The sequence below is a fragment of the Manis javanica genome, chromosome 3, assembly GCF_040802235.1.
Source record: "Manis javanica isolate MJ-LG chromosome 3, MJ_LKY, whole genome shotgun sequence".
NCBI classification, from domain to species: Eukaryota; Metazoa; Chordata; class Mammalia; order Pholidota; family Manidae; genus Manis; species Manis javanica.
In genome coordinates, this window is record NC_133158.1 from 179,841,151 (window position 1) to 179,867,354 (window position 26,204).

General features: G+C 37.4%; 1 protein-coding gene across 18 annotated transcripts in view; it reads left to right on the forward strand.

The window, feature by feature from the left end:
* ULK4 (unc-51 like kinase 4) overlaps positions 1-26,204 on the forward strand; it is a 735,705-nt gene that overhangs the window by 72,022 nt on the left and 637,479 nt on the right. For all 18 annotated transcript variants that reach the window (XR_012129586.1, XR_012129585.1, XR_012129584.1 and 15 more), the window contains one exon: positions 6,597-6,675. Coding sequence is in view for 14 of the 18 variants with exons in the window: in XM_073232503.1 (XP_073088604.1) it covers positions 6,597-6,675 (79 nt within the window). In the remaining 4 variants the exon portion in view is untranslated. The remainder of the gene's footprint in view (positions 1-6,596; positions 6,676-26,204) is intronic.

Consider the following 26,204-nt stretch of genomic DNA (forward strand, 5'->3'; position numbering starts at 1 on the left):
TTGATCCATTGAGTACTTAGGATCATGTTGTTAAACCTTCATGTGTTTGTGGGCCTTTTTTTTTCTTTTTATAATTCATTTCTAGTTTTATACCTTTCTGATCTGAGATGGTGGTTGGTACAATTCCAGTCTTTTTGGATTTGCTGAGGCTGTTTTTGTGGCCTAGTATGTGGTCTATTCTGGAAAATGTTCTATGTGCACTTGAGAAGAATGTGTATCCTGCTGCTTTTGGGTGTGGATGTCTGTTACATTCTGTAGATGTCTGTTAGGTCCATCTTTTCTAATGTGTTGTTCAGTGTCTGTGTCCTTACTTATTTTTTTTGTTTTTGCTCTGTCCTTTGCAGTGAGTGGTGTGTTGAAGTCTCCTAAAATGAATACATTTCATTCTATTTCCCCCTTTAATTCTGTTAGTATTTGTTTCACATATGTAGGTGCTCCTGTGTTGGGTGCATTGATATTTATAATGGTTATATCCTCTTGTTGGGATGATCCCTTTATCGTTATGTAATGCCCTTCTTTGTCTCGTTTCTCCCTTTCTTTTGATGTGTATTTTGTATGATACAAGTACTGTAACACCTGCTTTCTTCCTATTGTTTGCATGAAATATCTTTTTCCATCCTTTCACTTTCAGGCTGTGTATGTCATTGGGTTTGGAGGGAGTCTCTTATAGGCAGCAGAGCATATAGTGGGTCTTGCTTTTTTTAAATATTTTTTTATTTTTTTTATTTTGGTATCATTAATCTACAATTACAGAAAGAACATGTTTACTATGTTCCCCTCTTCATCAAGACCCCCCACATACCCCTTCACAGTTACTGTCCATCTGCGTAGTAAGATGCTGTAAAATCACTACTTGTCTTCTCTGTGTTGCGTAGCCCTCCCCGTGCCCCCCATGCACTATACATGCTAATTGTAATGCCCTTTTCTTTTTCCCTGCCTTTATCCCTCCTTTCCCACCCATCCTCCCCAGTTCCTTTCCCTTTGGTAACTATTAGTCCATTCTTGGGTTCTGTGCTTCTGCTGCTTTTTTGTTCCTTCAGTTTTCCTTTGTTCTTATACTCCACATATGAGTGAAATCATTTGGTACTTGTCCTTCTCCGCTTGGCTTATTTCACTGAACATAATACCCTCTAGCTCCATCCATGTTGTTGCGAATGGTAGGATCTGTTTTTTTTCTTATGGCTGTGTAATATTCCATTGTGTTTATGTACCACATCTTCTTTATCCATTCATCTACTGATGGACATTTAGGTTGTTTCCACATCTTGGCTATTGTAAACAGTGCAGCGATAAACATAGGGGTGCATCTGTCTTTTTCAAACTGGAGTGCTGCATTCTTAGGGTAAGTTCCTAGAAGTGGAATTCCTGGCTCAAATGGTATTTCTATTTTGAGCATTCTGAGGAACCTCCATACTGCTTTCCACAATGGTTGAACTAATTTACATTCCCACCAGCAGTGTAGGAGGGTTCCCCTTTCTCCACAACCTCGCCAACATTTGTTGTTTATCTTTTCAATGATGGCGATCCTTACTGGTGTGAGGTAATATCTCATTGTGGTTTTAATTTGCATTTCTCTGGTGATTAGTGATGTGGAGCATCTTTTCATGTGACTGTTGGCCATCTGAATTTCTTCTTTAGAGAACTGTCTATTCAGCTCCTCTGCCCATTTTTTAATTGGATTATTTACTTTTTGTTTGTTGAGGCATGTGAGCTCTTTATATATTTTGGATATCAATCCTTTTTTGGATCTGTCATTTATGAATATGTTCTCCCATACTGTAGGGTACCTTTCTGTTCTATTGATGGTGTTCTTTGCTGTACAGAAGCTTTTTAGCTTGATATAGTCCCACTTGTTCATTTTTGCCTTCGTTTCCCTTGCTGGGGAGATATGTTTATTAAGAAGTCACTCATGTTTATGTCCATGAGATTTTTGCCTATGTTTTTTTCTAAGAGTTTTATGGTTTCATGACTTACATTCAGGTCTTTGATCCATTTGGAGTTTACTTTTGTGTATGGGGTTAGACAGTGATCCCGTTTCATTCTCTTACATGTAGCTGTCCAGTTTTGCCAGCACCATCTGTTGAAGAGACTGTCATTTCCCCATTCTATCTCCTTTATCAAATATTAATTGGCCATATATGTTTGGGTTAATGTCTGGAGTCTCTATTCTGTTCCACTGGTCTGTGGCTCTGTTCTTGTACCAATACCAAACTGTCTTGATTACTGTGGCTTTGTAGTAGAGCTTGAAGTTGGGGAGCGAGATCCCCCTCACTTTATTCTTCCTTCTCAGGATTGCTTTGGCTATTCGGGGTCTTTGGTGTTTCCATATGAATTTTTGAACTATTTGTTCCAGTTCATTGAAGAATGCTGTTGGTAATTTGATAGGGATTGCGTTGAATCTGTATATTGCTTTGGGCAGGATGGCCATTTTGATGATATTAATTCTTCCTAGCCAAGAGCATGGGATGAGTTTGCATTTGTTAGTGACCTCTTTAATTTCTCTTAAGAGTGTCTTGTAAGTTTTCAGGGTATAGGTCTTTCACTTCCTTGGTTAGGTTTATTCCTAAGTATTTTATTCTTTTTGATGCAATTGTGAATGGAATTGTTTTCCTCATTTCTCTTTCTATTAGTTCATTGTTAGTGTATAGGAAAGCTACGGATTTCTGTGTGTTAATTTTGTATCCTGCAACTTTGCTGAATTTTGATATTAGTTCTAGTAGTTTTGCAGTGGAGTCTTTAGGGTTTTTTATGTACAATATCATGTCATCTGCAAATAGTGACAGTTTGACTTCTTCTTTACCAATCTGGATTCCTTGTATTTCTTTGTTTTGTCTGATTGCCGTGGCTAGGACGTCAGTACCACGTTGAATAACAATGGGGAGAGTGGGCATCCCTGTCTTGTTCCCGTCTTAGAGGAAAAGCTTTCAGCTTCTTGCTGTTAAGTATGATGTTGGCTGTGGGTTTGTCATATATGGCCTTTATTATGTTGAGGTACTTGCCCTCCATACCCATTTTGTTGAGAGTTTTTATCATGAATGGATGTTGAATTTTGTTGAATGCTTTTTCAGTATCTATGGAGATGATCATGCGGTTTTTGTCCTTCTTTTTGTTGATGTGGTGGATGATGTTGACGGATTTTTGAATGTTGTACCATCCTTTCATCCCTGGGATGAATCCCACTTGGTCATGGTATATCATCCTCTTGATGTATTTTTGAATTCAGTTTGCTAATATTTTGTTGAGTATTTTTGCATCTATGTTCATCAGGGATATTGGTCTGTAGTTTTCTTTTTTGGTGGAGTCTTTGCCTAGTTTTGGTATTAGGATGGTGTTGGTTTCATAGAATGAGTTTGGGATTTTTCCCTCCTCTTCTATTTTTTTGTAAAACTTTAAAGAGAATGGGTGTTATGTCTTCTCTGTATGTCTGATAACATTCTGAGGTAAGTCCATCTGGCCCGTGGGTTTTGTTCTAGGGTAGTTTTTTGATTACCGATTCAATTTTGTTGCTGGTACTTGGTCTGTGTAGATTTTCTGTTTCTTTCTGGGTCAGTCTTGTAAGGTTGTATTTTTCTAGGAAGTTGTCCATTTCTCCTAGGTTTTCCAGCTTGTTAGCATATAGGTTTTCATAGTATTCTCTAATAATTCTTTGTATTTTTGTGGGGTCCGTCATGATTTTTCCTTTCTCGTTTCTAATTTTGTTGATGTGTGTTGACTCTCTTTTTCTTTTAATAAGTCTGGCTAGAGGCTTATCTATTTTGTTTATTTTCTCAAAGAACCAGCTGTTGGTTTCATTGATTTTTTCTCTTTTTTTCTTCTCTATTTCATTTATTTCTTCTCTGATCTTTATTATGTCCCTCTGTCTGCTGACCTTAGGCCTCATTTGTTTTTCTTTTTCCAGTTTTGATAATTGTGACATTAGACTATTAGACTATTCATTTGGGATTGTTCTTCCTTCTTTAAATATGCCTGGATTGCTATATACTTTCCTCTTGAGACTGCTTTTGCTGTGTACCACAGAAGTTGGGGCTGTGTGTTATTGTTGTCATTTGTTTCCATATATTCCTGGGTCCCCATTTTAATTTGGTCATTGATCCATTGATTATTTAGGAGTATGTTGTTTAGCCTCCATGTATTTGTGATTCTTTTTGTTTATACAATTTATTTCTAATTTTATACCTTTGTTGTCTGAAAAGTTGGCTGGTAGGATTTCAATCTTTGGAATTTACTGAGGCTCTTTTTGTGGCCTAGTGTTGGTCTATTCTGGAGAATGTTCCATGTGCACTTGAGAAGAATGTGTATCCTGTTGCTTTTGGATGTAGTGTTCTATAGATGTCTATTAGGTCCATCTGTTCTAGCGTGTTGTTCAGTGCCTCTGTGTCCTTACTTATTTTCTCTCTGGTGGATATGTCCTTTGGAGTGAGTGATGTGTTAAAGTCTCCCAAAATGAATGTGTTGCATTCTATTTCCTCCTTTAGTTCTGTTACTATTTGTTTCACATATATTGGTGCTCCTTTATTGGGTGCATATATGTTTATAATGGTTATATCCTCTTGTTGGACTGAGCCCTTTATCATTATGTAATGTCCTTCTTTATCTCTTGTTACTTTCTTTATTTTGAAGTCTATTTTGTCTGATACTAGTATTGCAACACCTGCTTTTTTCTCTCTGTTGTTTGCATGAAATATCTTTCTCCAACCCTTGACTTTTAATCTGTGCATGTCTTTGGGTTTGAGGGGAGTCTCTTGTAAGCAGCATATAGATGGGTCTTGCTTTTTTATCCATTCTATTACTCTGGGTCTTTTGATTTTTGCATTCATTCCATTTACATTTAGGGTGATTACTTATGTGTACTTATTGCCATTTTAGGCTTTGGATTTCTGGTTATGCAAGGTTCTGGGCAGCTTCTTTACTGTCTAACCATCTAACTTTACTCAATTATGTTTTTGTAAACACAGTGTGATGATTATTTCTGTCCCTTCTTACTCTTCCTCCTCCACTCTTTATATGTTATGTGTTTTATTCTGTACTCTTTGTTTTTCTCTTGACTAGTTTTGTGGAGAGCTGATTATATTTTGTGTTTAGTTGGTATTTTGTTGGTCTACTTTCTTGGCTGTAGTTTTATATTTTCTGGTGACGGTTATTTAGCCTTAGGCATACTTCCATGTAGGGCAGTCCCTTTAAAATATATTGTAGAGATGGTTTGTGGTAGATAAATTCCATTATTTTGCTTATATGATAATTGTTTAATCCCTCCTTTAAATGTAATGATAATCTTGCTGCGTATTTTTGGTATGAGGCCCTTCTGTTTCATTGCATTGACTATATCATGACATTCACTTCTTGCCTGTAAGGTTTCTGCTGAGAAGTCTGATGATAGCCTGGTTGGTTTTCCTTTGTAGGTGATCTTTTTTCTCTCTCTGGCTTCTTTTAATTCTCTGTCCTTGTGTTTGATCTTTGCCATTTTAATTATTATATGTCTTGGTGTTGTCTTTCTTGGGTCACTTGTGTTGGGAGGTCTATGGATTTCCATGGCCTGAGAGACTATGTCCTTCCCCAGATTGGGGAAGTTTTCAGCAATTACCTCCTGAAAGACAGTTTCTATCCCTTCTTCTCTCTGTTCTTCTCGTAACTGTATAATGCGAATATTGTGCCGTTTGGATTGGTCTGAGTTCTTTCAATATTCTTTCCTTCATAGAAATCCATTTTCTCTCTGTGTCTCAGAATCTTTGTATTCCTCTTCTCTAATTTCTATTCCATATACTATCTCCTCTAGTACATATAATCTGCTTCAAATCCCTGTGTTGTATATTTAATTTCAGACACTGAATTCCTTTATGATTGAATCTGAGTTCTGAATTCTTCCCTGAGTTCTTGAATATTTTTCTGAATGTCCATGATCATGTTTATTATTTTTATTTTGGAAACTTTCAACCAGATTGATGAATTCAGTTTCACTTGGCCCTTTTCTTGATGTCAGATTTTGATTTGAACCAGGTTCCTTTGATGTTTCATATTTGTATGTGGTGCTGTTTAGTACTACTTTATGGGATTGCACAGCCCCTGGAGCGATATCTGTGGTCTTATGGGAGCAGTCCTGGTGCCCTGTTTTGTGAGGCCTGTTCTTTTCTTCATGTGTACACAGTCTGGTGCAGCCTTCTTTCCTGTTGCTCTTTCAGGCTTAGTTGTATTAACTATATTTTCATATTTTATGTGATTTTGGAGGAGGCCTCTTTATCCCACCTCACTCCACCATCTTTAATTCTACCAGCCCTATTCTCTAGGCTGTTTCAAGTCCCTGGCGTGGGGCCCAGTTCAGGCTTTAAAAAATTTTTATTTTCCCTTTTCCTGTTAAAATGCAATTGTTCAATTGTTGTCACTATTACTTGTAGCATTGCAGAGGGTGTTGCTGTTCATTGCTCTCTCTGTTTATGAGGGGCATTTCTCTGGGCCGTATACATGGGGATGTGTATGCATGTTCTATCACACTGTATTTTTATCTCATTTTAGTTCTCATGATTACATAGTGTTAATAACTGCAGTTGGTTTCCTTGGTCCCTACATCTCCTCTTCAGAGCCTTTTCTTTCTCCATTTACAGACGGGCCAAGGTTGCTCGGGTGATTGGTTTACTAGCCTCACATACAACTGAGCTTCAAGAAAATACACCTGTTATTGAGGTAATTTCTTTTATTACTGAAATGTTATAAATAATGAAATAATTGTTCTTGATTTTATAATTTAGAACATGCAGCTTTCATTGACTTTCAGTTACATTTTCTTTGTGGAATTGTGACAGTGTTAATAAAATAATCTCAGCAGACCTTTATGCTTAACTTCAGCTTCTTATTTACAACAGATGTTGTTATGAAAGGTGGTATGGTTGATTTACAAGCCTTGTTGGCTCTGTTTGTAACTATTTTAATTTTTGGGTAAGGCTTGTTTCATTACTAGTTTTCTGGTAGCCTACCCAGCATTTTATTATAATCAGTATATTTTCTGGTTGAAGCACAGGACGTAATTCAAAGTAAAATCCTTTTGGCTTTTTACCTCCAATTTATTGTTTTTCTTCTCACCATTGGTCACTTATTTCTGACAGTGATTCCAGTGTGTAATTGCTGTGCATACACTAAAGATGTTTTCAAATGTCAATCATTTCTTTCAAATACTGATACTGGGAAGGTTTTCTTAATTAACCAGTAATTCCCAGTCTTACAAGATGATGGTTACTATTGTGCTATCTCTTGTACTAGGAAAATGTCAAGAGTCAAAACAGTTAAAGAGAACCAAGAGTTTTAGGGTGAAGGGCATGAACTCCTGGAGGAAAGAGAAAGTGGTGGGAAAAGAGGAATTTGTAAAGGTAGAACCTGGTTGTTGTATATTTGGGGCTTTAAGAGGAATTGTTTTGCCTAGTACTGTCCAATAGAATTTTCTGCAGTGATGGAAAATGTTCTGTATTCATGCTGTCCATACCATAGCCAGTTGCTGGAGTGGTATCCCTCGACTATCCAGGTGGACACGAATGGGGTATTAACTTAACTCACTGCATTTCCTCTGCTTGTAAATTCCATCTCTATTCTTTGTAAACTGTTATATCTATGAACTACTAAAGAAAATATAACTAAGTCTAAACTGTCCTTTCTTCTTTCTGGGACCAAGAAAATGAATTGTGACCCATATGAAGTACTGATGATACAGAACTTGGCTATCCATCTAAAATGCCAAGCAGATAGGGCAGTATCACTAGACAGAAGAGAAGGCTTAGGAGCTGAAACTCAGGGCTCCTCCTGGTGACTCTGAGCAAAGGGGTCTCCAGTGTAATACAGTGGCTATAGGAGATTAAAAAGAATTTAAAGAAAATGCTAAGACAAAGTCTGACATTCTAGATCACTTTCCTGGATAATCAAAATAGGCAGTTATTGGTCAGGAGCAGTGTGCTATGAAGAAAGAGCCCCTGAATGTAAAATATGACTGTTGAATTAAAATATTCAATAGATGTAGCAATAAATGGGATTAATACTTTACAAAACCGTGTTAGTGAATTTCAAGATCAGTTTGAAGAATTCTCTTAGGATTCAGAAGAAAAAGAGTAAGGGTAAAGATTATAAACTAAAAAAAGGCATAAAGTTAATTGCAGATGTATTTGGTGTTCAGTATGGTAGCCACTAGCCAAAAGTACCTATTGAGATTTTGAAAAGCATTTAGTCTGAATTGAAATGAGCTGCATGTGTACAACACGTACCAGATTTGAAGACTTGGAATGAAAAAATAATAAAGTATCTCACCTGTAATTTGTGTTTATAGATTACATTTTCAGATGGTAATACTCTGGATATATTTGGATAAATAAAATATTGAAACTAATTTTACTTCTTTCTATTTTGTAATGCAGCTTCTAGAAAATTTTAAATGACTCATGTAGTTTTGAATTGTATTTCTGTTGGACAGCCTTTGTCTAAAGTAAACATAATGGAATTTCCACAAGAAAATATCAAAGGAAACAGAAATAAAACATTCAAGAAAGAAATAATAGAAGAAAATTTCACTTGGAGCTGAAAAAACTTTCACCAAACATCAGGCAATACATTGAAAAAAGATGCACATTTGTACCTATTCTAGTGAAATTCAAAGAGAAATTCTACCTATTCAAAGAGAAAAAGATAACCAAAACCCAGGTCATAAATAAGTAAATGCAAGTTATACTTGCATTTAATTTATTTATAACACTAAAGGCTAGCAGATTCAGAAAATAGGGGAAATGGAACAATACTTAAGGGATCATATGACTAACTTTTTCTGTACAGTCATCATGTTGCCTACATGTGAGGACAAAAGAGATTTTCAGAATTTAAGAGAATCAGTATGAATTTCAGTAACATTTCTAAAAAAAAATCAAGTTTTAAGGTAAATGAACAAATATAAACATTGAATTCATTGAAATTTAAGCCTAAATAGCTGCTAATGTAAAGTATAATCTGGAAAGAATGGATTCTTGAAAAAAATATATTGTTAAAAAATAACATGGAAGCAGATTTTACATTTTTTACAAAGATCTGAAAGGGCAGGAGAGAAGAGAATAGTAAAGTAAAAGGCAAGTTGTTTGTTTTATTAACTGAATGTTTATTGGAGGCCTATTATGGGCATGGTACTGTGTTGCATGCAGTAAGACCATCATTCCAGACAATTTCTAGAAGAAATTCATAGATGCTGTTTTATTCTTGACACTGATAATCTGTTAGTCTTGGTTTTGATGCTCTTTTATTCCTTAACAAGTATTTGTCACCACTTGTGTATAAGTACTATCTAGGTGATGAGGCCACAGGGTTTAATAAGATAAATAAAAATCCCTGTTTTGGTAGAGCTTGTGTTCTACTGTGAGGATAGAGATAATATATACAATGCTAGGTGGTGAGAAATGCAATACAAAGGATAAAGCAGAATATTAGGTGTTTGGGAATGATGAGGTGGCGGCAGCCCTGTGACAGGTTGATCAGGGAAAGCCTTTGGTAGAAACATCTAAGCAGAGACCTGAATGGATTGATTGAACAATGAAACATTTCCCTCAGTTCAAGGAGAATGTTCCAGACAGGGTGAGGAGTGGGTGCAGAGGACTAGAGATAGGAAAGTGGTTGGCATGTTCTGAGGAACAACGAGGTGAGTGTACCTGGAACTGAAAGAGGGAGACTGGCAAGAGAAGAGGTTATTGAGGCAGCTGGGGCCAGGTCATCCAGAGCCTTATAAGCCAGGGTCAGAACTTGGAATGAGATGGGAAAGCACTGGAGGATTCTGAGCAGAAGAGTCCCCTGATGTGGCTTGTATTTGATAAGGATCATTCTGTTACAAGGACACGGGCAAGGTAGAATCAGAGAGACTGGTTTAGGAGGTTGTGGTAGTTTGGATGAGGGATGATGGTGACTTAGATCAGGTTTATAGTGGTGAATAGAGTAAAAAATGATTTTATTCTGGATTTGTTTTGTTTTCCCTAGATAAATTTTTGAGGAGTGTTGACAGATTTGCTGACTACTATGTATTTGAAGGCAGACTTTAATAACCAAGTTTGGTATTCAGTATGAAAAGTGTTGAGGCATCAGAGAAATATATATCAGAACCAAAATGAAATATCAAGATACCAGATTGGCAGAAATTAAACAGCCTCACAATCCTAAATCTTGGTGAAAGTACTGAGCAGAAGGAATGCATGTTTATATGTTGGTGGAGATGTAAATGGGCACAGCCTCTTGAACACTGCTTGGTGAGATCTCTGAAAGCTGAACAAGTATCTACCCTGTAACCCAGCACCCACTACCCTGTACCGAATGTACCAAATGACATGTACAAAAATAGATATTACCAGCAATATTTGTTACAGCTCTAAATTTGAAATAACCTATTTGTCTTCAGCAGTGGAACGGACCAAGTGTTTCATTTACAAATGGAGTTTAAGTAGCATTGCTAATAATGAATTACAGCACTAGGCAACAAGCCTGAATGAATCTCATAACCAGAGACAGTTGTCTGATATCTACAGGACATTTCTTGGGAAAGACTGACGTATATGTTCAGAAATGCCTTGAGATTGTGATGGCTCTTGTTTGGAGGGTTAGCTCCCCTTGGTGCTGGACATGGTGAGGAGAGGTGTATGTATGTAGGAGTCATGTAAAGTCTGGAGATGAGGGGTACCTGTGACCTAGAGTCTGGGGAATGCAGGCTGGAGGCCAAGGCTGGAGCTGAGGGGCTGCAGACTGGCCATGGGGTCATAGGGCTGCCTGTGGCTCTGACTGGAGACAGCACGTTCTGTTGCTGTAGGAGTTCTCTCGGGTCTGGGCAGGAGCCAGGGGCCTGTCTGTCACCCTAGGGGAGCGTGCAGCTCACCCCACCTCTGCCTGTGCCGCTTCTGCTGCCAAGGGTGTCTGACCCTATGGTGGTCAGGCTGTGTGGTCCCCGTGCCCACTCAGGTCAAGTTCTCTGGTCAGAGCTCCCTCTCTCCGGAGGGCACTGTGTGTTCTCCGAGTTGTCACCCAGCTTCTGTTGCTGTCCCTTGTCAAACACTGCGTCCCAGGTGCTGCGTCCGCTGTCGGCCTGGATGTTAGTTCTTGAGGCTCCTGTATCCTTCATTCCTGCACTGCTCCTTTTCTGGGTGTGTGCTGATGTTTCATTGATTTGAGGTAAAACTTGGGAAAAATCATACTTTGTTGTTAAAAAAATTAATTCATTTAGCTGTCAGGGAAGCTATTTTGAATTAAACACTATATTGTGAACTAAGTTATGTTGAATATTGAGGAGTTTACAGAGTAAATTGAAACTGCGCCAGGTGCTCCTTTATGGTGCCATCTTTTGTTATTTTTTACACTTTTTAGTTTATTAATTCCTGCTATGAGCAATTGGCTGCAACAATTTAGGTAGCCTCTAGAGGTCACTCAAGCACTGCAAAGTTTACAAAAAATTTAAGAATTCATCTTTTCACTACAGAAAGAAGCGGGCCTAGCAGGTATATGATAGCTTCATTATTCCTTGTCTTGTTTTTGTTTTTGTTTTGGCGGTTTTATTCCATTGGTGATCATTACTGTTTAAGATTATTAAAAGCCATGACAGTCTCCAGAAAAATGCTGTCATTTCAGGAGATTTGGGGCCTCTGTGGGGCCCATTGGTGAGCTGAGACCAGGTTTCTGTAACACTCACAATTGGGTGTTCCTGGGTAATTTTTCAGTAAATCATTAATAAAATTTCAAGCATGAGACACATCCTGATTTCTCTGGTAGGTTTGCTGCTAATGGAAAATAAAAATAGTGACTGAAGATCCTATAGGCTATTTCAAAGGTATAGAACCTTATTTTAAAAATTCATGTTTGTATCCCACAGTGCCTAGCAGACAAGTAACATGTATTTCAAGCATTGAGTCAACGTTTGAAGGGTTTAATAAGTTATTAAAAGAATGGTAGGAAAGTATAATTTGTTTTCAAGAGACAGAAGAGATGGAGAAAATCTATTTTACTATCCTTATAATTTAAATCTCTTTCATCTTAGCCTATCATCAGTGGTTACAGAAAAGAGCTAGTCATGATCTCTTGTGTGTATTTAGAAGCATTTGTTAAATTCTTTATATTTTCTACAGAAGAATATAGCCAGTTTCTAAGCTTTTCCTCCTAGATAACACATTTACCATCCTGAAATTATTGTGGTTCTTATATGTAATTATTTTAAAGAAATATTCCTTATATTATGCTACATACATTTTGTCTTAAACATGCAGTGGATATATTTTAGGAAATTGAATATAGAACCATAAAATTTAGAACTGGAAGGAATAGTGACAGACATTCTAGTTTGAGACATTAAACATTTTTATTCTTGAAAATTTTAATACACATAAAAGTAGAGAGACTAGAATAATGAGATCACTCACTTCCAACAATTATCATCACTCTGCCAATCTTGTTTGTCCATCTTATCTCTCTTTCCCTCAGCTCCCCATCTCATTGCCTTCCTTCTTCTCCCTCTTTCCCCCTCTGTTCCTCATCTTCCCCCATCCCTGCTCCCTTTGCCATAGTATTAAAAAAAATTCCAGAGAGGATTAAAAATGGTGTGAGAGGTGAGACAGAGGCTTCCTCCTAAAACCGCATATATATAATACGAAAATTAATCCAACTAATCCTGAAAGAGTAACAGGAAAGAGGACTGTGCCAAACTACATACACCTGGAGAAAAGAATAAACCTCATGAACAGGGTAACGTACCAAAGCTGTGTCCTGGCGGGACCCAAGCCATTCCCCCATCCCAGCTCAGTGGTGGGAGGAAGGAAAATGGAGCGGGGAGGGAGTGGAGGCCTGGGACTGCTGAATACCTAACTCTGGAGATCTGCTCTGGGAGCACAACCTACATTTCATGTTGCTTTCATGATACTCTTGTAATCCAGCTCCCTGGCTGACTACACAGCTCCAAGGAACCCCTGTGATACGCAGCCTACTGTGCCTTTCTCCCAGACAGCCCCACCTGGCTCGCAAACCTGCAAAACTCTACCCTGGCATTAGGCCAGCCACAGGGAAGGTCTGTCTACAGCAACTACAAATGCAAAGCATAGAGGCTTATACCTGTGTGCTTGGCCCACTGGTTCAAACAGTGGAGACAGGCATAACAGCCAGGAAGCAGGAAACAGTTCTTTCCTACCCCCAGGCAACAATACTGCTCCCCTGTGACCCCCAACATTGCTTCAGGAGCTGAGCAGCTCCAGAGAGTAGAGCTTCTGGGCACTAGAAGGCACAATATACAAATATGAAATGCCAAAGGAACCTGGTTCAGAGTAAAATTAATATAACTCCTGAGAAAGATGACATGAACCTCATGACTCTTCCTGAAAGGGAGTTCAAAATAAAAATCATTAACATGCTCATGGAGGTACGGAAAAGTATTCAAGAACTCAGGAATGAATTCTGCTCAGAGATCTAATTGTTGAAGAGCACAATGGAGGGTATTAAAAGCAAACCAGATAAGGTGTAGAAGATGATAAATGAAATAGAAAACAGAGAAGAGGGATACAAAGAAGCTGAGGCACAGAGAGAAAAAAGGATCTCTAAGAATGAAAGAATATTGAGAGAACTATGTGACCAATCCAAATGGAACTATATTTGCATTATAGGGGTACCAGAAGAAGAGAGACAAAAGGGGATAGAAAGTGTCTCTGAGGAGGTAATTGCTGAAAACTTCCCCAGTCCTGTGAAGGAGATAGTCTCTCAGGCCATGGAGGTGCACGGATTTCCCAACACAAGGGACCCAAGGAAGACAACACCAAGACATATAATAATTAAAATGGCAAAGATCAAGAATAAGGACAGACTACTAAAAGCAGCCAGAGAGAGAAATAAGATCACATACAAAGGAAAGCCCATCAGGCTATCATCAGAATTCTCAGCAGAAACATTAGAGATCAGAAGGGAGTGGCATGATGTATTTAATTCAGTGAAGAAGAAGGGCCTCAAACCAAGATTACTTTATCTGGCAAGATTGTCATTTAAATTTGAAGTAGGGATTAAACAATTTCCAGATAAGCAAAAGCTGAGAGAATTTACGTCCCACAAACCAAACTACAGTGTAGTTTGGAGGGATTGCTATAGATGGAAGTGTGCCTAAGGTTTAATAGCTGTCACCCAAGATAATAAAATCACAGTAAAGAAAGTAGAAATGCTAATTATTAAGCAAATGCAAAATTAAATTAATTATCCCCAAAGTCAATCAAGGGATAGATAAAGAGTACAGGATATGATAAGTATGGAGGAGGAAGAAAAAGGAGGAGAAAAAGAAAAGAACCTTTAGATTGTGTTTGTAATAGCATATTAAGTGAGTTAAATTAGACTCTTAGATAGTAAGGAAGTTAACCTTGAACCTTTGGTGTCCACAGATCTAAAGCTTGCAACAGGAATAAGTACATATCTACCTATAATTACCCTAAATGTAAATGGACTGAATGCACCAATCAAAAGACATAGAGTCACTGAATGGATAAAAAAACAAGACCCATCTATATGCTGCTTACAAGAGACTCACTTTAAACCCAAAGACATAGAGAGACTAAAAGTGAAGGGATGGTAAAGATGTTTCATGCAACTAAGAGAAAAAAGCAGGAGTTGCAGTACTTACATCAGACAAAATAGACTTCAAAACAAAGAAAGTCACAAGAGACAAAGAAGGACACTATATATAATGATAAAGGGGTCAATCCAACAAGAAGATATAACCATTATAAATATCTATGCACCAAACACAGGAGCACCTACATATGTGAAACAAATATTATCTGAATTAAAAGGGGAAATAGAATGCAGTGCATTCATTCTAGGAGACTTCAACACTCCATTCACTCTGAAGGATGGATCAACCAGACAGAAAATAAGTAAGGACACAGAGGCACTGAACAACACATTAGAAAAGATGGACCTAACAGACATGTACAGAACTCTACACTGAAAAGCAGTAGAGTACACATTCTTCTCAAGTGCACATGGAACATTTTCAAGAATAGATCATATACTGGGCCACAAAAAGAGCCTCAGTAAATTCAGAAAGATTGAAATTGTACCAACCAGTTTCTCAAACCACAAACATATGAAACTAGAAATAAATTACGCAAAGAAAATGAAAAATCCCACAAACACACGGAGCCTTCACAACATGCTCCTAAATAACCAATGGATCGATGACCAAATAAAAACAGAGATCAAGCATTATATGGAGACAAATGACAACAATAATTCAACACCACAAAATCTGTGGGATGCAGCCACGGCTATGCTAAGAGGAAAGTACATTGCAATATAGGCCTATCTCAGGAAAGAATAATAATCCCATATAAGCAGTCTAAACTCACAATTAATGAAACTAGAAAAAGAAGAACAAATGAGGCCCAAAGTCAGTAGAAGGAGGGACAATAAAGAGTAGAGCAGAAATAAATAAAATTGAGAAGAATAAAACATTTGAAAGAATCAATGAAAGCAAGAGCTGGTTCTGCAAGAAAATAAACAAAATACGTAAACCCCTAAGCAGACTTATCAAGAAAGAAAGAGAGTCTACACACATAAACAGAATCAGAAATGAGAAAGGAAAAATCATTATGGACACCACAGAAATACAAATAATTATTAGAGAATACTATGAAAAATTATATGCTAACAAACTCGATAACTTGGAGGAAATGGACAACTTTCTAGGAAAATACAACCTTCCAAGGCTGACCAAGGAAGAAACAGAAAATCTGAACAGACCAATTACCAGCAATGAAGTTGAACTGGTATTCAAAAAACTACCTAAGAACAAAACCCCTGGAACAGATGGCTTCACCACTGAATTATATCAAACATTTAGTGAAGACCTAATACCCATCCTCCTTAAAGTTTTGCAAAAAAATAGAAGAGGAGGGAATCCTTCCAAACACATTCTATGAGGCCAGCATCACTCTTATACCAAAACCAGGCAAAGACACCTCAAAAAAGAAAATTACAGACTAATATCCCTGATGAACATAGATTCAAAAATACTCAACAAAATATTAGCCAACCAAATTAAAAAATACATAAATAAGATCATCCATCATTATCAAGTAGAATTTATTCTGGTATGCAAAGATGGTAAAACATACGAAAATCCGTCAACATCATCCACCACATCAACAAAAATAAGGACAAAAATCACACGATCATCTCCATAGATGCTGAAAAAGCATTTGACAAAATTCAACATCCATTCATGATGAAAACTCTCAACAAAATGGATATAGAGGGCGAGTACCTCAACATAATAAAGGCCATATATGACAAACCCACAGCCAACATTATACTTAACAGTGAGAAGCTGAAAGCTTTTCCTTTAAGATCAGGAACAAGACAAAGTTGCCCACTTTCCCCACTTTTATTCAACATAGTTCTGGAAGTCCTAGCCATGGCAATCAGACAACACAAAGAAATAAAAGGCATCCATATTGTCAAGGAAGAAATTAAACTGTCCCTGTTTGCAGATGATATGATACTGTACATAAGAAAGCCTAAAAAATCCATAACTTCTAGATCTTATATCTGAATTCAGCAATGTTGCAGGATACAAAATTAATACACAGATATCTGTGGCATTCCTATACACTAACAATGAACTAGCAGAGAGAGAAATCAGGAAAACAATTCCATTCACAACTGCATCCAAAAGAATAAAATACCTAGGAATAACCTAACCAAGGATGTGAAAGACCTATACCCTGAAAACAACATGACACTCATGAGAGAAATTAAAGAAGATTCCAATAAATGGAATCACATCCCGTGCTCATGGATAGGAAGAATTCATATTGTCAAAATGGCCATCCTGCCTAAAGCACTCTATAGATTCAATGCAATTCCATAAAAATACCAATAGCATTCTTCATTGAACTGGAGAAAATAATTATAAAATTCATATGGAAACAGAAAAGACCTTGAATAGCCAAAGCACTCCTGACAAGGAAGAACAAAGCTGGTGGGATTATGCTCCCCAACTTCAAGCTCTACTACAAAGCCACAGTAATCAAGACAATTTGGTACTGGCACAAGAACAGACCCATAGACCAATGGAACAGAATAGAGAGCCCTGATGTAAACCCAACCATATATGGTCAATTAATGTATGGTAAAGGAGCCATGGACATACAAATGGGAAATGACAGCCTCTTCACCAGCTGGTGTTGGCAAAACTGGACAGCTACATTTAAGAGAATGAAACTGGATCATTGTCTAACCACATACACAAAAGTAAATTCGAAATGAATCAGAGACCTGAATCTAAGTCATGAAACCATAAAACTCTTAGAAGACAACGTACGCAAAAACCTCCTGAATATAAGCATGAGCAACTTCTTCCTGAACACATCTCCTAGAGCAAGGGAAACAAAAGCAAAATTGAACTCATGCGACCACATCAAACTAAAAAGTTTCTGTACGGCAAAGGACACCATCAGCAGAACAAAAAGGCCTCCTATGGTATGGGAGAATATATTTGTAAATGACATCTGACAAGAGTTAACATCCAAAATATATAATGAACTTACGTGCCTCAACACCCAAAAAGCAAATAACCCAATTAATAAATTGGCAGTGGATATGAAGAGACAGTTCTCCAAAGAACAAATTCACATGGCTGACAGATACATGGAAAGATGCTCCACATCACTATTCATCAGGGAAATGCAAATTAAAACCACAATGAGATATCACCTCACACCAGTAAGGATGGCCAACGTCGAAAAGACTAAGAACAACAGATGCTGGTGAGGATGCAGAGAAAGGGGAACCCTCCTACACTGCTGTTGGGAATGTAAGCTAGTTCAACCATTGTGGAAAGCAATATGGAAGGTCCTCAAAAAACTAAAAATAGAAATACCATTTGACCTTGGAATCCCACTCCTAGGAATTTACGCAAAGAAAACAATATTCCAGATTTAAAAATACATATGCACCCCTATGTTTATCGCAGCACTTTTTACAATAGCCAAAATATGGAAGCAACTAAAGTGTCATCAGTAGATGAATGGATAAAGAAGATGTGGTACATATAGAGAATGGAATACTATTCAGCTGTAAGAAAGAAACTACCATTTGCAACAGCATGGATGGTACTGGGAGACATTATGCTCAGTGAATTAAGCCAGGTGGAGAAAGACAAGTGCCAAATGATTTCCCTCATTTGTGGAGTGTAACAAAGAAGCAAACCTGAGGGAACAAAATAGCAGCAGACTCATAGACTCCAAGGAGGAAGTAGTGGTGACCGAAGGGGAGGGATATGGGAGGGTGGGTGGGGAGGAAGGGAGAAGGGAACTGAGCGGTATTATGTTTAGTACACATGGTGTGGGGGATCACGGGGAGAACAGTGTAGCACAGAGAAGGCACATAGTGAATCTGTGGCATCTTACTGCACTGATGGACAGTGACTGCAGTGGGGTATGGGTGGGGACTTGATAATATGGGTAAATGTAGTAACCACATTGTTTTTTCATGTGAAACATTCATAAGAGTGTATATCAATAATGTCCTATTGAAAAATTAAAAAAATTCCAGACAGCACATTTTACTCATGAATACTACAGTATTCATTATAAATCAGAAAAGGATTTAAAAATATACAATTGCAATACCATTGTCATATCCAACAAAATGAACAGTCGTTCCTAAATATCATCTAATACCCAGCCAGTGTTTTTTTTTCAAGTAGTAATTAGTAAAAATGTATTGTGCACACACCTAAAAGTTTGCGAACTGGGAGCTCTCAAACCAAAACATGGAATGAGGTATATTTTTATAAAGCAGCTCATCTAGAGGGAAGACAGTAAGTGTTTATTCTTCACAGTAATTAATTACAGTATTAGAATTTTCTTAAATGGAAGGGAATTGGTTAGTGGTTGCCTCATATCAGTTTTGGGTAACAGTTTAAGTTTTAATGATTCAGAAGCATAAGCAAGAAATGACTCAGGTAAGGGTAACCTTACTCATCTTGCAAAATAAGCTACATTAAGCTTTGCATGTATGAGTAACTAGTTTTGTCTGCTCAGAGAATTTTCTGTCTGGTCTCAGTTTGTGTTTGATTTTGGCAGTTCCCCTTTTTTCCTCAGGCTCTCAGCTAGCTCTCTTTATTTTAAGTTAACCCTTGGATATTAGGCTAAAAAGCCACATACTTGGTTTCTGTTGGATGAGCTCCCAGACTGGAGGGCCGTGTAGTCACCATCTTTATCATTAAGTACTTATAGTTGATTTCATCTAGTTGCTTGATCCTTATGGATACCATTTGTTGTGCTTGTGACTGTCAACAGGCACTTAAAACCCTTGAGAGTGTCCAACTCACTGAAGAGGTTAATATGATCACTATACGGAGAGAAATAGCTCAGGATTGAAAAATTCCCCAGAGCAGAGATTCCCAGGAGCCAAGGTTTAACCAAGCAAACAGGTCTATGGAAGAGGTTGTCACTCACTGATGAACAATGTTTTTCTGGTATTTAAGATCCTTTCAATTTTGGGTAACAATTCCTGATTTGTCAGGGCATCAAGAACTCTTCTGTTTGGGAGTACCACTGACAATAAACCATTAATTTCAGTTTGTACTGCTTGATGAGCATTTAGGGTATCGTTAAAGCTTTTTTCAATAGTTGTAGAAATATTAGTAAGAAATATTATTTATTAATTCCCAACTGAGGAAATAATGTCCTGACAAACATAGAAAACAGAGCTTTTTTGAGTAATAGGGTTTGGAAGCTCAGGAAGCCTGCTTATGAGGAATTACTTTATGTACAAACGATCCTAAATTTAGAATCTGGTTAGCATTGAAGGAGGGAATCATACGTAATCATTAGGGGGTACAAGATATCCTAAACCGCAGTGTCCTGGAAACCTTTGTATATCGTATTGTCATAGAGGGCAGATAGCCCGGGATCGCGCGAGAGAGGTAATGTGAACATAATGGTTATTCTTTGTCATGGAGGCATTAGAATGGCTGTGGTTTAAATCTGGATAGGAACAAAAAACATTTGTACAAATTTAGTTTACCAGTCTGTGTATCATATTATTGATAAATGCTTGATTTCATTTCCAATGGTGCCTTGAATATTGATCTGTCCAAAAAGTGAAACTTTTTTAGTTTATATAATGGGATTATGGAGCATTCCATTTACCTACAGATTTTTCATTAAACAGTATGGTTTCAGTAATATCCTTGACAATGTTATTAACATAATTGCCATTATCTAATTTTAAACCTGTGCCATTATATATAGGAGTCTAGTCTCCGTCATCTGAGTCAAATTAGAGGATTTGATTATAGAGTGAGTCTGAACAAATCCTAAGTCAAATCCAGTGCTGTCAAAGCCCTTTATGCATAGGGACAAGTTACCAGCAATAAAGTTGACTGTGGTAATTGTCCATCCCTTGGGCTCTAAGGCTTCTTCTGAATGCCGGATTAACTGGCCTTAAGTACTAGTTGAACAGCCAAGGGAAGGACAGCAGACATTTTTATGAAGCCATTTCCCTGAATTAGCACTCAAGTATGTATAGGAGCTTGTTCAAATATTAACTGGGAGTCTTCCTGAGCATGAAAGTGGCCACATAACCCACAGTTATTTTGATTAGTTAAAGAAGCTGTTCCTTGAATGGTGAGTCTCAGTGGGTGTTCATTCTGGGTGGGGAAACTTTCCAACATAAACAGAAATGTAAGCTTAAACATTTTGAGTTAGTTTGCAAGACGGTAATAACACATTTTTATAAAATTTAAGCCCTGGAAATAAATGAGGATTTCTTCAGTCTTGTTCTATGGTCTTGTGCAGAAGCTGTCTAAATTGTGCTTTTGTTTGCTTCATGGGACAACTTTTTCCTGGAAATCTTTAATTTTTTTTGTATCATTAATATACAGTTACATGAGCAACATTGTGGTTACTAGATTCCCTTCATTATCAAGTCCCTACTACATACCCCATTACAGTCACCGTCCATCAGCATAGTAAAATGTTACAGAGTCATTACTTGTCTTCTCTGTGTTATACTGCCTGGAAATCTTTAATTTTATGATAGCTGTAGGTTGACAAGTCTGAGAGTCTGAGGGACCTCACCCTGTCATTTAACTGCTGTGTGAGACGTTAAACTAACCTGGTAGAGCCCTTTCCTTTAAGGGTCCAAGTGCTGGCTTTTGTTATCTTCTCCAGAACACCTAGTCTTCAAGTTCTCCTGTATGGGGTACAAAATCCTCCTCAGGCGGATGGTCTCTGAAAGCCTCCTTGACAGGGTGACCATGCACTTGGATCCCATTTCCAGGGGCAGGACCAGCACGAGCTTCAGGTTGCTGAGTGCTGCTGCCCTGCTGGCCCCTAGGGGCTGTCTGTCAGGCTTGCAGCTGGGGTCAGTGCTGTGGCAGCACCCGTGCAACTCCATGCTGTGGGCCAGCCCAATGCCCTGGTGGTCAGGGGCTCAGTGTGGGCCCAGTGGCACCGGTAGCCTCATGGTGGCTGATTGCCTGCTGCAGCCCTGCTTGGCCTCTGGGGAAACATGGGCTCACAGCCGTGTAGGTCCCAGTGCAGCTCTTCATATTTTTTAGATGGTCTCATGTATGTCATTTTGTAATTTTTCATTGAGCTGTCATTGAAATGGATTCTCGATTGTATTTAAGTAATGTGACTCTTCAGTCTCTTAGTTTCAAGCATTTCCCTAGTATTTTTCAATGCCATCTATTTCATATAGACAAATTGTCATCTGTTTAAGCCAAAGATGAAATGTTACATTTTATTCTGCCCTTCTAGTGTCATTTAACAATGTCCTCTATCATCTGTATTTCCTGTGAACTGCTGGTTAGATGTCTAGACTTGATTACATTCAAGTTCAGTTTTATGGAGGGAGGGTAGCAATTCTTCATAGGTGGTGCTTCATGTTTCTGATTACCTCATAGTGAGAGGCATGTAGTGTCTGGTTACATCACTATTAGTGATATAACCATTGCTCATTGGCTTCAGGTGTTGTCAGCTTTATCATTATGAACTTTCCCATCACTCTTTTACTTAATAGTTTTAGCACCTATGAATCATTGCTTAGTTGCATTAGTTTTTAGGGTTGCAAAAAATAACAATTTTCTCATTCTATAATTCCTTTCTGATTTATAGCTGTTCTCCTTACAGAAGAACTTTCACATATCAACTAACTGATCATTCTAAAATATAGTTTGCTTAGCAGAGGTAGGATGAATGATTGTTTCCCTTTATAGATCAATTTTCAGAATGCATTGGTGCCTTAGTAATCTTAGTAAGTCTGTTCAATTAGTTTTTTTGGTTTAGTTAAAAACTTAGGAATTTATATATGTATGTTAATTTCATATTTTTGCTAAAGAGTACATGCAAGAGGACATATAAAAGGTGTGTGTGTGTGTGTGTGTGTGTGTATATTTATATGAGACCTTATATGTCAGTTTCTTCGATGCTTAAATTGTTCCATCTCAGTCCAGTGGGAGCTCTTCTGAGATCTCTCCCCTCTCCTTCCAACGTGACCCTACCTCTGTGTCTGCTGACTTACTTTCTGTCAACAAGGCCTCGCAGGCTTGTTTTGGGAATAGTCAGCCCAGTTCTGAAGTCATTTTGTAAGGGACTCCATGTAATTGTGGTTGGAAATGGTACTTGGAGAGCATATTATGGGTGAAGTTGTTTATTGCTACCAAGACTGACATTTCCTCTATAACTTTTCAATGTTTAGAGCTAGGAAATAATAGTTCTTAAATCACAAATTCATTCATACTGATACTTCCAGTTCAAATGTTAAATTAGTTTTTACCTTCTTCTTTTAAAATTTTTATTTTTCTTATAAGCTAAAAGTTTTGGCTGCTAAGAATAACATGTTTTCTTTAACCTATAGTTTAGAGTAAATAGTTGAAAAATAGTACCAATGTTATTACTAATGATAAAACTACAAAATGTAGTTTAAGGTATGTTTGTGTTTTTTTTGGTCCTTGGGATATAATCCATTGATGATCTGTACAGTCAAAATGGTCAATTCAAATATACTTCGTACTTCTGTCACCAATAATATCTAATTATGTATCTTTTCAATTTGTGTTGTATAGAAATTAGGGATTCATCTGTGCCTTTTTTTTTTTTTTGGATTGAAAACTAATGCTTTTTTTTTTTTTTAGTTTTTTATGCTATTGACTTATTTAATTCCAAAATTATCTACTTGTAATTTTTTTTATTGGAGAGTTACAAATATACAGAAATATGTACAAAACAAATGTCATGTTCAATAAATTGTCACAAAGGAAGAACCTAGGAAACTGCTAATTGGTCAAGATTATTGTCAGTATACAAAGAGATCCCTTGTGCCCTCTCCTGATAACTAGTCTCCCTTTGCTCTAAAGGTGACTATTACCATAGCTTGTAATACTATGATTATTTTGGCTGCTTTTGAATTTTATTTAAATTGAACCATATGTGTTCTTTGGTATCTCACTTATTTTGTCTCATGTTATTTGTGGAAATCATTCTTGGTGTTTTAGGTGCCTGTTGTTCATTCTCATTAAATGAATATATCACAGCACTGGTGATGGATATTTGGGTGGTTTTTGTAATTGGCTATTAAAAATCTTCAACACATACATATTTAAAAAATTTTATCTAATGTACATCACAGTGGTTGAACAGTACCCCTTACCCCCTGCTCCTCCCTCCCGGCCCACTCCCCTCTGCATTGGTAACCACTAATCGCTTCTCAGTGGCAGTGACTCTACTGCCGTTTTGTTCCTTCTGTTTTGCTTTGTTTTTATATTCCTCAAATAAATGAAATCATTTGGTACTTGTCTTTTTTCCACCTGGCTTATTTCATTGAGGATAATACCCTCCATCCATGTTGTTACAAATGGCAGGGCTTCTTTTCATTTTATGGATGAATAATATTCCACTGTGTTTATGTACCACATCTTTATCCAGTCATCTATATTGATGGACACGTTGGTTGCTTCCATATTTTGGCTATTACAGACAATGTGGCAGTAAACAGGGGTGCATTTATATTTTCAAATCAAGGATTTTTGTTTTCTCCAGGTAAATTCCTAGGAGTAGAATTACTGGGTCAAATGGTATTTCTATTTTTAATTTTTTTGAGGAACCTCCATACTGCTTTCCACAATGGTTGAACTAGCTTACATCCCCACCAGCATTGTAGGAGGGTTCCCCTTTCTCTGCATCCTTGCTGGCATTTTTTGTTCCTAGTCTTTTCTATATTGGCCATCCTTACTCGTGTGAGGTGATATCTCATTGTAGTTTTAATTTGCGTTTCTCTGATGATTAGTGATGTGGAGCATCTTTTCACATGCCTGTTGGCCATCTGAATTTCTTCTTTGGAGAACTGTCTCTTCATATCCTCTACCCATTTTTTAATAAGGTTATTTCTTTTTGGGTGTTGAAGCATGTGAGTTTTTTATATATTTTGGATGTTAACCCCTTGTTGGATATGTCATTTACAAATATATTCTCCCATACTGTAGGATGCCTTTTCGTTCTGCTGATGCTGTCCTTTGCAGTACAGAAGCTTTTTAGCTTGATATAGTACCGCTTATTCATTTTTAATTTTGTTTCCCTTGCCCGAGGAGATGCATTCAGGAAAAAGTTGTTCATGTTTATATTAAAAATATTTTTGCCTATCTTTTCCTCTAAGAGTTCCTCTAAGAGTTTTATGGTACATGACTTACATTCAGGTCTTTGATCCATTTTGAATTTACTTTTGTGTATGGGGTTAGAAAATAATCCAGTTTTATTCTCTTCCATGTATCTGTCCAGTTTTGCCAACACCAGTTGTTGAAGAGGCTGTCATTTCCCCATTTTATATCTATGGCCTCTTTCTCGTATATCAATTGACCATATATGCTTGAGTTTATATCTGGGCTCTGTAGTCTGTTCCATTGGTCTATGGGTCTGTTCTTTTGCTAGTACCAAATTGTTTTGATTACTGTGGCTTTGTAGTAGAGCTTGAAGTCGGGGAGCATAATTCGCCAGCTTTGTTCTTCCTTTTCAGGATTGCTGTAGCTATTCGGGGTCTTTTGTGGTTCCATATGAATTTTAGAAGTATTTTTTCCAGTTCATTGAAGAATACTATTGATATTTTGATAAGGATTGCATTGATTCTATAGATTGCTATAGGCAGGATGGCCAATTTTGACAATATGAATTCTTCATATCCAAGAGCATGGGATGAATTTGCATTTATTAGTGTACTCTTTAATTTCTGTTAAAAGTGTCTTGTAGTTTTCGGGGTATAGGTCTTTCACTTCCTTGGTTAGGTTTCTTCCTAGGTATTTTATTCTTTTGGATGCAATTGTAAATGGAATTGTTTTCCTGATTTCTCTTTCTGCTAGTCCATCATTAGTGTATAGGAGTGCAGCAGATTTCTGTGTATTAATTTTGTATCCCGCAGCTTTGCTGAATTCAGATATTAGATCTAGTAGTTTTGGAGTGGATTTTTTAGGGTTTTTTATGTACAATATCATGTCATCTGCAAACAGGGACAGTTTAACTTATTCCTTACCAATCTGGATGCCTTTAATTTTTTTGTGTTGTCTGGTGGCTGTGGCTAAGACCTCCAGAACTGTGTTAAATAAAAGTGGGGAGAGTGGGCCTCCTTGTCTTGTTCCTGATCTTAAAGGAAAAGCTTTTAGCTTTTTGCCATTAAGGACAATGTTGACTGTGGGTTTGTCATATATGGCCTCTATTATGTTGAGGTACTTGCCCTCCATACCCATTTTGTTGAGAGTTTTTATCATGAATGGATGTTGAATTTTGTCAATGCTTTTTCAGCTTCTATGGAGATGGTTATGTGATTTTGGTTCTTTTATTGATATACTGGATGATGTCAATGGATTTTTGAATGCTGTACCATCCTTGCATCCCTGGGATGAATCCCACTTGATCATGATGTATGATCCTCTGATGTAGTTTTGAATTTGGTTTGCTAATACTGAGTATTTTTGCATCTATGTTCTTCAGGGATATTGGTCTGCAGTTGTGTTTTTTTTTTTGCTATCTTTGCCTAGTTTTGATATTAGAGTGATGCTGGCTTCATAGAATGAGTTTGGAAGTATTTCCTCTTCTTCTGTTTTTTGGAAAACTGTAAGGAGTTTGGGTATTATTTCTTTTCTAGATGTCTGATAAAATTCAGCAGTGAAGCCATCTGGTATGGGGATTTTGTTCTTG